The sequence below is a fragment of the Melospiza melodia genome, chromosome 18, assembly GCF_035770615.1.
Source record: "Melospiza melodia melodia isolate bMelMel2 chromosome 18, bMelMel2.pri, whole genome shotgun sequence".
Taxonomy (NCBI): Eukaryota; Metazoa; Chordata; class Aves; order Passeriformes; family Passerellidae; genus Melospiza; species Melospiza melodia.
Window position 1 is genome coordinate 122501 of NC_086211.1, and position 12875 is coordinate 135375.

The window sequence follows — 12875 nt, forward strand, 5'->3', positions numbered from 1 at the left end:
CAAGAAAAGTAGAAGTAGCAATGCAAAAACAAACAAACAAATCCCAGCAAAATCCATGAGGGAATTAAAAATGTAAATTTACACATCTCTGAACTGAACAACAGAGGCAGGATAAAACCAGCTCAGTGCTAGGATGGTATATTTGGGTTCGGGGGCTGTCTTTAATTTTACTTTAGCTATTTCACCTCACTCCTTTTTTAGGGTGTTGCAGTGCATTATTCTACTACATGGCGAAACACAATTACTAATTTAGGAAAGTATCTTCAAGTTCTAGCAAAACCTGAAACACCAGGTGGCACAGAGTGAAGCAGAATCTATTTCTCAAAGAAATCAATAGTCATGATTTTGTAGAAAAGACGACAAAGAAGCAGGTATTAAATTAGATGAAAGAGAACCTTCTTTCCACTAAAGCTGATGCAGACTATCTGTAGCTGATTCTGTAAGCTGCTGAAATTAACACTTAAAGCTGTTCTAACATCACCTCTGCCTCTTTCAGGATAAAGGCACAAAGTCAGATCCAGGGAAAAAAGCACAGTTGAGAACAATACTAATAATTTTTTGGTATTTTTGGTTCAAACCACATTCGGATATGCATCAAGAAAGTGTTTATTAGATTATATCAGATTGGGAGGAGGAGGACAAGCAAATCTCATTTGCTGCAATCTCAAAATGAAAGCAACAATAGCAGATTTACTTAGGCTTTTCCAAGAAATCAAGAGCACATTACTAAATCAAGAAAAAAAAAAATCAACCTACTCACAAGAAAACACTGATTTTTTAGAAATAACTTGTTTATAGGTGACAAATTGTTTAAACAAGGAAGCTTAAAAACAAGCTGCTTATCTGTGCTGCAGCTGTGCAAAAATTTGATGGCTCAATCTTGTTACAGGAAATTAAGAAAAGCCCTTACCTTTCTTTTGTCCACTGGACCCATTTTTAGGATTAAGTTATTTTCTACAAACTGATGCCTTAGAAAAAGAAAAATAACTATTACTCCGGAAGTAATTCTTTCACAGAAACAGCTCTAATGATCAAGTAGTTTTTCATGTCACTCCCTAGCATGTCTTTTTCCATGAGAGTCCTGAAAAACTTTAGTACGTGAGTTTTGGACTCTTCCTTAGCCCAGACCAGTGAGTTTTTTTTTAAATTTGACAGGGGGTAAAAAAACCAACCAACCAAAATCAAAACCAAACAAAAAACCAAAACCAAACAGAAGAACCTAAACCAAACAAAAACCAACAACCCAAACAAACCAACCAATCAAAAAAAAAAAAACCCCTTAGCACACCCCACCCTACCCCGTTCCCGCCAAGGAACAACAACAATGACAAAAATTCACACATGAGAGACTTCTCTAAAGAGTGAAAAGAAATGCTGTTCATAGTCTGGAGGCATTTTGGTTAGATATCCACAGAATACTATCATGCAAAAAATTCCAACAATTTATGGCATTTGTAAAAATGGAGGAACCTCTTCTAGTTTAGGACTGTAGTGTGAAGACTCTGCAGCACTGGATAGCATCATTCTGCCTATCTTATAAATACACTCTACATCATCTTCTAGACCTTGTAAATTTTAGAAATATAATATTAGGGTTTTGCTGCTATTGCTTTAAAAATAGAAGCCAAGAAAAATCTAGTTGCTAATTGTTTACTTGAAAATACTAAGACTGACAAATATTAATTTGAATCAAAATCACTTATTTTCCAGGATTCTTTATTGCTGTGCAAGTTATTTAGCTACATCCAAAGATCCTACCAAGGATTTCCACCAGCTTGTTTTGCCAGAAGTAACCTCTTTTCGTCTTCAGAAAACTGTAAATCCAGCTCAAAAGAATTGTTGTCAAGATCATGAATATACTGTTCAATATTTCCTCCTGATGTCTGTGGTGTACTTGTCTCTGCAGCAGACAGTGAATGGGAAGAGGCAGAACTAGAAACTTGCATGCAACCGAACTGACTCAGGAGATTGTCATACTAAAGGAGGAAAAAAAATGAAGTAATTAAATGTCTTTTATTAAAAAGCTTATTTTGCACTAATCTGTGGCTTTTAATTTAAGCATGCTTTAGTTTATTTTGCTTTTGGGCCAAATCCCAGCTTACTCCCTATAGATCAGCAGGATTCTATGCAAAAAAGTATGATTGATCAAAAGCAAGCCAGCCTTAAATACTCACTTTATCAGAAAACAAATGCTGATTTAAGTAAAAATTTAACCAGCAACATTTATTACATTCTTAATAATTAAAATATAACTAATTCATAGTTTCAGTAAAAATATTTATATTAGTATTTATATTATTTCTTTATATTGGTATTCAATATTTATGCTATAATGGAAGTCTCAGGCAGCATCAGAGCTGAATACAGCAGTAGACAAACATACATTTCCATAACAGTCTTCATCATCCTCTGACATAGCAGGTAAATATGCTGTAAGTTTAGGGGGTGTCTGAAGATGTAGGTTCTCCCACACAATGGATTCAAAGAAGGGGTGAGCCTTAAGAGGTCCATATCCTCCCATTTCTTCACAACCTAATCGGTTGGTAGCATCTAGAACCTAAGCAAATTAAAATTAAGTTAAGCTGCATAAAATAATGAGAAAGGGCAAGCATTATTCACATTTGCAAAGCACCACGTGAAAATGTAAAACCAGTCTGTCACCCTGCCCTAAGCATACATACCTATACTATACTATAGTATAAGGAGGTTGTTTATAATAAAAGATGCTATTTGTCACTATGTCTTGTCAACAACATTATGTATTAGATCAGCTCACAGATGTAAGGATAGGAGCAATTCTTTAAGTTGACACAATTTTTTGGTTTTGCTCCTTTGTAAAGACTGAAACAAACATACAGAGAAGGCCTGATGAAGCACACTTCCTTTTAAGTTTAGTCCACCATCACATTCTAGTGATGCAAGAAGCTGTGGAAACTACAGGTGGTGTTAAACGTCAGCCTCTCAAGGACCTCAAAATGACACACTTCTCAGGATACAACCAGGTTAATACAACCTGGACGTCACCATTCAGGAGACGCTGGCTTGGCCATAGAACCGGACTTGGACACAGGAATGCACTAATAGGCCTTTTAGGTTCTATTTATCATCATCCACAAAGGTTAGTTTCCTCCCCATTCCCTGCTAATATGATAGACTGTTGAACTGAAAAAAGCTTATAACACCTAAAATGTTCTCTGCATATTCACTTGAATGTCATGACTATAATCTCACTGACGGAACAGAACTACTTTTTCTTCCTACTAGTCAAACCTTCACAGGCATAGTAATTCTTAGACTGATACTATTGAGACATGTTAAGTGCATGTTAAAATGCAAGGCAACTGGATTTATATTGTAATGAATATATCTGCCTGTGACGTACAGGATGCTGTTTTTAACTAAATGATCCCTTAGACAACTCAAAACCAATTAATCTGAGAACTATCTAAGCCTAAGTATTTGAATCTTAATTTCTGTTTGTAATGCACAGTATCTAGAATTGTTTGCTTCCATTTCATAGAAAGACATTCCTTGTCCTTCTAACAATTCTTGTTAGAATTCAGATTTTAAAAAAAAATCAAAGTGCTGTTTAATAACAGATATTGATTTTCAAGAGAGTCCCCTACAAAGTCAATAATACTCACAGATGTTCGTATTATAAGATTTGCAAGAGTGCACAGAAACTTTCAGAAAAGAGAACTACATAAGCTGAATGTTTTCCAATGTCATCAAACCATTTAATGACAAATCAATTTCAGTGATACCTTTTGGTTGAAGAAGTTAGACATTTAGCTACTTGGTCAGTTATTAAAAAAAAAAAAAATCAATCAAAACAAGCATAGCACATTATTCAAGAAGAAAAGCACAAATATTTACCAACAGCTTTTCCACAAGGTCTTTTGCCTTGGGAAAAAATTTTTCTGGGAAGTCATATTCCAACTTTATTATCTTCTGGAATATAAGATATTCATTTCTGCAGAAGAGAAAAATATTAACTCTTGTTATTGGTTCTCCATGGTTCTTTCATCTTAACCTAAATAAACCAGACAAATACTAAACAAAAAATCTACAAGTTAAGTTATGTTCCTGTGAATCTTCCAAGGGTGAAGGGGTACTATGATCCTGTAAGCACCAGATACTTGAGAAATAACAACAAAAGCTCAAATGACTCAACAGAGAGTGTTGAGGATATGCCTTATAAACCTCTTCATGTACAGTTATATAGTTACCATCATGGCACAAATTACACGTGAAATTCTAGGATAGCTTAAAGGAATCTCTCCATCAGGAGCTCTAGTTATAACTGTCTAAGCAACTTCATTGCACCAAAAAGGACAAATAAAAGCAGCATGACATTAATACCAGCTCTGCATTATGAAAAATACTTCAGAACTGCTAGTACAGTAAAAATCCAATCAGAGGCAATATATTTATGATCCACATGTAAATAATTAGCTCAGATCTCTTACCCAGCTCTAAATGGAGGCAATCCAGCTACAAGTTGATATATTATGCATCCCAGAGCCCAGAGGTCAGAGCTTCAAAACAAAGAGGAAAAAACACAGAATCTTTTTTGTAAAAGAAATCTTTAATATGGAATCTAAAAGAAAAATTCTTAACTTTTTGCTACTTAAAACATAGCATGAACCCAGTGGACAAACCTGCTTTGTATATTTTCCACATTATTTTTACTTAAGCCCTTGACAGAAGAATAGGCTAGCAACACAACTTAAAAGAAGAAACTGTAGAGTAATAGTCCCACAAAAACTGACTCCAAGCACAAGTGGAAGACAGGTGAATTCTCAGTCAAAATAATGGGTAACTAATGACTTTGAAAAGAATATTGATTATCCACATGATGATTCAAGGATGCATCCAACTTCATTCAATATATGCCCCTTCAGATTTAAAATACTTTCCTCTTAATATTTGATTTTAAAAAAGAGAATATATTACAGTTTTTTATCTTTTTTACTTAAAGCTTTTCTTAAGACACAAACAGAAAGACAGGCTATAATGATAAGGAAAAGCTATGTTCTAGTGTGGTAGACAAAGGAAAGTTAAGCTTTAGTGTGTTGGCCTGAAAGAACACTTTTAACTTATTTTACCTTGAGGTATGCTACCCATAGATTTGATTAAAGCTTCAAAACCCTCATGGAAGACTAAAATACTTAAAGCTACTCAAACTAAGAGTTTTCTGTACAGGTGAAGCATTATGCAACTTCTAAAAGGAGATGATATTCTAATTAAATCTTTCCATTGCCAAAACAGTCAAAAGCTCTTCACTAAAAGAAGATGTGAAAAGTCTGATAGTATCTCTATCACTTAAAGAAATGCTAGCACAAATTACTACACCTATTCACCTAAATGATCCTTTTAACTTCTGATTTGTCAGCGACTAGCTTACTCTTCCATCATTGCAGTAAAACAGATATACACATTCAGTAGGATGCCATCAACAAACAATTTTAATGAGTTCAGAAATTTCTGAAGGGCATCACTCATACCAGGCAGACAGATAAGCTTTAAAATGTTGCAAATCCTAAGTACAGTTTAGGAAACATAACTGCAAGTTGATCTAAATACAAGTCAAAGAAAGCTGCAGCCTTCTCCTTAACGGAACAGCATGTGACATTCTGTTGTTCCTACAGCAGGAAATACCATATTTGAGCAATCTTATATAAAATGGAATTAAAATAATTATATTACTTGGATAACAGATTTGTCTGATTTATTTATGGGTGAGAAATCCAACTTCACCTTAAACACCTCCTTCTCAAAAACACCTAATCCTGTTAGTAGAACCCAAAAAAGTAGATAAACTAAGGAAGCCAGCCCTCAGACAAGAAGCAATACTTAATAAGAAAAAAATTTTCAAGCTCTGTTAAAATACTCAAACATCTTGTTTCTTTAAAATACTAAGCTTTCTTGCGTGATTTATCCACTCCTCCCCATCTGACTGTTTCCTGACAGAGTCAGTAAAGTTCTGGAATATAGAGCCCTCACCTTTTACAGGCAGATTTCTCTGTCAGCAGTTCTGGAGAAACGTACTGTGCTGTCCCTACAAATGAGTTTGCCCGCGCTGTTGAGGAAAGAAATAAGCAAACATATACTTATGCATAAGCCAATACTCCTCTTCCTCCCCTGTCGCCACCCAGTTAAAAAAAAAAAAAAAAAACCAAAAGGCAATCCACTGTAAGTTACATAATGCTGCAAAGAACCCATGAGAATTTAACTTCTTTAACTATACACAAAACCTGCTTGGAAGAAACAAATCAATCTCAGGGATACCTGTTTGGTTCAAGAAGCTGGGCATTTAGGTACCTAGGTATAAAATCTACCAACACAAGTTTGCTACAGTTAAAAAAATGTCAATTGAATTCAGTTCAGCCTAGTGCTTTTTTCAAGCATTGTTTGCAGGATCTATTTACAGGCTATTAGTTACAACTGCAGACACATTAATTCTACTACCTTCATATTTGCGCAATTCTTTCAACCACTGGAGTTAAACACATAAGCAGAGTTAAAACTTACTGTATCAGGTGAGCCATGGTACCTATTTGTTTGCATTCTTGTCTTGCAAATGAAAACTAAGCAACCTGAGTAGTTCAACTTCCCAGTCTATTTGGTAATCTAGCTGGTATTCCACTACACCAAACACTACCTCCTCTGATATAATCTACGTAGTGACAGTCAAAACGGTTTCGAGGTCCTTTAGTGATTTAGGTGAGGTAATGCCATTGGAAGGTTACAATCTGATAAATAAAACACATGTACATTTTCAAAGGATCACTTGCTATAATTACTGGTGTCACATAATGAATAATGGCAAACCTTGTCTGCTATCTGCAGATAATACTTTTGCTGTTCCGAAGTCTGTTATTTGAATGTGCATATCTTCATTTAATAAGATGTTCTCTGGTTTAAGGTCCCTGGAAAAGACAGATTTTTTATATTCAAACAGCATACAAATTAAAGTTGAAAAACTGTCTAGTGACTGAGGTACATAATGCTATAACAAATGATGCAAACATTCTATAAACATTGTTACAACAGCTTCTCTAACATGTAGCTGTCAACCTGCAGACAGATTTTGTTAAATCCATTAACATTTTTTTAAAACATCACGTAAATAATCATCTCAAAACTATGCTACTGTGCATGTCACACGTTCAAAAATTTCAAAAACAAAACAAATCCCAACAAAAACCCCACCTTACAAAAACACACACTAAACCCCAAGCCCGTTCACTCCAAAGCCTTATTTTAAATAACATCTGACAGATTGATATGGCATTAAGATTTTCCACATCTGTTTCCTCACTGCAAAACTCCAGTTAGTCAAACACTGGCAAACCTAGCCCCAGCTAAATGTCCTGACCAGGTAAGGTAGATCACCTCCACGCATAATCTGCATTTCAAATGCATGCCTACTATTTGCATAGGCATAGCCTCTGATTCTGAATAAAACCAGACTTCACAGCATCACAAACACAATAGATAGCAGTACAGAGTTAGATGTCAAGAACTGCATTAGAAACAACTTAAGAGCATTCAGTTACACTGATATGATATGCCTTTGCATCAAGTTTCCTTAGCTCATCCAAAAAAACCCTACATACTTCCCTCCTAAGCTGAATCTTTGAATGCTCATAAAGAAATCTAGGAGCATGGGAGTTGTTTTGTTTGACTGGTAAGAAAAAGCTAGTAAAAACTGAAAGCTGTTTCTGTCAATCACTGTGCAGCACTATTTTCTTCAGATTAAAGTCCCCTACTAGGAAAAGTATGAGTTGTACAATTTAAAGTCTGGAAACTACCACAGAGAGCAACAAGCCATAAAAATCCTGTTGATTTTCCTGTGCCTGTCCTATAAGAGAGGTAGAAAGTACATAAATGGAATGGATTCCTTAACAGTTTTGTGTAGAGCTTTTTCAGGACATGTATGTATATAGATATATTGTACTCTATACATGCTTCATATATACTGTTTATATAATATATCCTATACCTACATTAATACTGGATTATGGATCTATAGCTATATATATAAATACATAGAGATATCTGTAATAAATTTTCCAGGGTAGCCTGACATCTTAAAGTGGTTCTATGTCATGTCCTATTTCTTCAGGCAGTAAAAAAATCCCAAGAGTTTTCAAGCATTGCTAGAGCTGTGTCCTCATAAACTTCATACTAAGTTCTCCAATTGCACAATTTTCCTGGTTTTTTTTTGACCTCCTCATAGGGTCCTTCATATAAAAACAAGTATAACGCAGCTCTTCTCCAACAGGAGGTTTCCAATATAGGGTTAGTAACACTGACAATCGTGCCACATTCATTTTATAAGCATCCTCTCAGCCTAAACACATGAACTATAAAATCAAAGGGAAACTGGAAGTTCCTGAACTTTTCCCCTGCCCCTGTAGAAAGTATTGTGCTTTCAGTATGCTCCACATCCATCCCTCTTGGATTCAAATTATTTCACAAAAACTTCTATTTAGAAGGAAAAACTGTTTTTGTAATAACTGAAAGAAATAATGCTATCAGAATTATAACCAGTCAGCTTTTTTGCCAACTAGCATCTAGTGTCCCATGACAACTGCTTGGTAACCTAAACACAATAAATTTCTTACCCAAAAAGAAGTTCTGCAGGTCAGATGTCTAGCACTTAAAGCTTTAGTTAATAAACATGAATGACAAATCATTACCATACAAACAATATATTACATCAAGAACAACTTCGTAAGTACTGCTCAAAACTTCACTAATTTCACCACTTACCTAATTATTGTGCAGCTTTGTGGAAATTGTTTACTCAGTGAAAACTGATATAGATTAATTTTCTTGATTATATAGTACACATTATGCCAGACAAAAAGAATTCTAGTTACTTTTGCAACATAACAGCACAGGAAAAAAAGTAGTTAAACAAAAAGTCAGTTTCTGGTTTTCAGGCCAACCAAAGAAGCTTAAAAGACAAGCTTTTGGTAATGTTAATTCAAGGCCAGAAGGTTTTCTTACTTTTTCCTGCTCCAACAGTTGGTATAACAGCGGTTGGCTCTCCTCCTCAAGTTTGCTATGTTTAACTACTGATGTTAACTGTGCTAGGGCTGATCAAACGCAATTTGTGCTCTTTAGCTTTCCACAAAAATCCAACTTTGCTTTTAGTTTCACAAAGAACATTTTTAGGAAAAAACCCACCTCTTACATGATCAACTGCATGCCTGTCTCAACTCTGTATTACCTGTGAATGATTCCTTTGCCATGCAAATACTCCAGGGCTGATACAATTTCAGCAGTATAAAACCTTGTACAGGTCTCATCAAATGAGCCAATTTTGCGTATATACTTCAGCAGCTCTCCGTTTTTGGCATAGCTAAGTCCAAAATCTGAATGTAACTTAGTTAAGGTTTATCTCTAAGCCACTCCAAAACAAAAATCCCCATAATCTTATTCCAAAGAGAAGAATACTACTAAAAATACATGAACAACAGGGAAGAAGGTGGTTAATTTGAAACTTTACAAGTAGGAGGCCCAAGCAATATCTTAAATATATCATCAACCAACCAAGGACGTGGGTCCAAATTTCTTAGCAAAGCAAAAACTACATAGAGGGTTAACTTCATAGTTTTTCCAGAGAATGATGTGGATAATTCATTCAAATTACATACATAATTGTCCTCAGAGTTATTTACAGTAATAACTGATAGAAGTTAAAAATTGTCCCATCACCTGGAAAGTACCAGAGCAAGTGTTTACATAAATACAAATAATACAAAAGAAGCCCTGTGAGCTCATACTGTATGATATATAGGGCCTGCCAGCACTATTAGCAGCCTTTGGGAAAACCAGAAAACTACTTACTGACCCCAGAAATAGACTGATCTACACCTTTATGCTTGGCACAGCCAATTCCAAGCAGGAGGTTTAAGAGGAAGTTCACATAATTAACATTTTCTTAAAAAAACAAAACAAAACAAAAAAAAAAACCAAACCAACCAACCAAACAAAAAACCCAAAAAACCAAAGCCAACTGCCAAGCAACGAGCTTCCAGGATGAAACTGCACTTCATAAATTACTGCTAGAGAGAGCTGGGAAAACAGCAGCCCAGAGGATTCATATTATTCTATAAGCATCTTCATCTTTACATAAAAATTTTAATAATAGCTCTAACTGCAGAACTGAAACTAGTAGGAAATATAGCTGGCTACCCCTATTTTAAATGCAGGAATTACTGTGTTTTACTAAAGATAGATAGATGGATATACGTACACACATATATACATCAGGAATAAAACACTTCTGAAACACTTCCCATACATCCCACCTCCCCCCTCCAACCTAATTTAGAATTTTAAAATTCTTTTTAAACTTGGATTGTTACAAGTCACCTTTCAACATTTACCACAAGTCACCTTTCAACATTTACCATATGGACAATTTGTTTAATTGCTTCCCCCTGTCTCACAGGACACTTACTCTTCTCTCTGAGAGGACCCACTCATTCCATGTGCTTAATTTCTGTTAAAAGTGTGACTACAAAAATTGCATCACATACATCAGGATACTTTAAATACCTTAAGTTACCTCCATCATTTCCATTAGACCACTTTTTAAGGAATCAAAACTGGGCATTGTTATTAGTCTTAAGAAAGTGTTACAGCAAGTTTTAATATGCAAAGGATACATAGTTTTTCATCATCCTGAAAGGTGAAGTAGAGTTTCACAAAAAAAGGGTGATCCAGACGGGACATTACATCTCTCTCTCGTGTCACATACGGTACCTTGTTTTCTTTTATGATATGACGTTTTTCTAGAATTTTAACTTAATAAAAAAAAGAGAAAGTGAAAATGCAAGAAGTACAAGTAAATTAAGCCCATCTTGTTTTGGAGTTTTTTGGTTACATTTAATTAACATGAAACCACTAATTCTGTTCCTTCAACAGGTATTTCATAACTGGACTACACTGACACTTTATTTTCAAAAAGTTGATGTTAAAGGAGTCAATACTTACTGGCATATTCTCTAGAACTTGCCAATTCTCGAGCCAAGACAACCTGTTGTCAGAGGAAAGTAACAATATTGTTACTGGCCACTAAACACAGGCACTAACATTGTTCTTCCAGTAGATATGAGGAACACAGCAAAATATTTAAGCATGTATTCAATATTATGCTGGCTTCAGCAAGACTTCTGCAGAAATTCAATTCAGCTGACCAACGTTTGTTTTGCCAAAAGACTTACACACGTAAGAGTGTAAATACCGCATATTTTTTTCACAGAAGAATTCTGAGGATTGTAATGTAAGTCAAAGTAAACTGCCAAATTTTCTTAAAGGGGAAAACAAAAAGCAACAAGTACACTGAGGAATACTTATAAAAATAACTGTCATAGCACTTTCCTGAATACAGATGGCAAAGATTGAAAGATAAATTTTATCCAATGAGCAAAAGTAAGAAGTGAGACAGAATTTTCAATTATTTACAGTTTGTTAAGAAAAAGAAATAAAAGAAACAGAAGATTTCCAATTAGTAGAAGCAAAGGATGAAATTTCAGGCAAACAGGTTTACATTTTTAAAGAGAAATGCTTTTGGAGGAACACCAGGCTCATTTTCAAGACAGAACTCTATAAAAGGCAATTTTAAAGACAATCTGAAAAGTCTTCTTGCACGAATGCAACCAATAACCTTGTAACAATAGATGAGTACAGTTCTTTGTTTTTCGCATTTTAAGTTTATACCCATTTCAACATCTTGCTAAAATCTCAACTTCACACTATTTTTTTTAATCACGGCATTGGACTTGCTTCTAATCCCTTACAAAATCAGTTACAACAGAGTACTCCAAAATATTACTACACACACTTGATGCTAAATGTTAGGTATTTAGGAAATCTAAATAAGGCATTTTTTCAGATGAAAGAGGTGCATGCAGTTGCACTCTTTAGTACTAGAAAATTGTTCAGCAGTAACAGGCAGCTTTAACTTTCTTTAAAATTTCATCTCCTAAAACCACATTGACATTTACAGTATTTCATTAATGAAAATTTCTGTTAGAAATGTTACAAACAATCAGTCTGTTAACATCTGCCTCTCCGCATAAGGAATTTTTGAGATCCTTCTGTGTATACACCTAACACTAGATAAGATGTGCAGCTGAATGAGAATGTTATTAACTTTTCTGATTTTTGTAACTAGGTTTCATCCACCATATCTACCACAAAAGCTTCTGAAAGTAGGTCAGTTTAAAAGGCAGTTATCAAATAAAACTCCACATACACAGAGACCATACTCAGATGGCAGAAGGTATCAGCTGACACAGATGAAAATATATCTTGGCAAATTAAGCTAAAGACTGACTCTCTTCCAGTCCTGCACTGTATCCAACTTTTTACCATTGTATTTCACAGGTATTACCTACATACACTGACATAAAACAGCTGTGTTCTAAGTACATGAGCACTTACCTGATAGTAGGAGTACTTTGGTACCCTCAAGCTCCTTCCTCACCAATCAGATCTGAGTATACCATATATCTTAATTTCCCCTTAACTAATAATCCAGAAAACCACAGTAGATATGCACAAAAAACAAAGAAACAGAAAACAGCTCAGAGGTACACATTAATACAATGTCTCTTATCAGGGGCCTGAATCTTATCCACCCTATGGGAAGAAGTAATATCAATAAGGAATGTAAATTCTATTGAAAGAAATTAGACATTAACTGGATAGCTTAAAAAAAAAGCCATAAAATGAACAGAAAAACAAAAGCATTCACAGAACATGTAAACACGTAAGTTGCAAATTCAGACAACAGCAAGGCAAGTCAAAGAAAGGGGACATAGAGCAGAGAACCCTTAGAGCCTACAAAG

The 12875-nt window shown here is 34.9% G+C and overlaps 1 protein-coding gene across 7 annotated transcripts in view; it reads right to left on the reverse strand.

Annotated features, from left to right (window-relative positions):
* PDPK1 (3-phosphoinositide dependent protein kinase 1) overlaps positions 1-12875 on the reverse strand; it is a 31876-nt gene that overhangs the window by 6058 nt on the left and 12943 nt on the right. For all 7 annotated transcript variants that reach the window (XM_063171486.1, XM_063171485.1, XM_063171481.1 and 4 more), the window contains 10 exons: positions 11017-11059; positions 10689-10826; positions 9245-9389; positions 6835-6932; positions 6007-6082; positions 4470-4538; positions 3877-3973; positions 2384-2557; positions 1759-1976; positions 911-968 (listed from right to left, as the gene is read on the reverse strand). In XM_063171486.1, the coding sequence (XP_063027556.1) occupies positions 911-968; positions 1759-1976; positions 2384-2557; positions 3877-3973; positions 4470-4538; positions 6007-6082; positions 6835-6932; positions 9245-9389; positions 10689-10826; positions 11017-11059 (1116 nt within the window). The remainder of the gene's footprint in view (positions 1-910; positions 969-1758; positions 1977-2383; positions 2558-3876; positions 3974-4469; positions 4539-6006; positions 6083-6834; positions 6933-9244; positions 9390-10688; positions 10827-11016; positions 11060-12875) is intronic.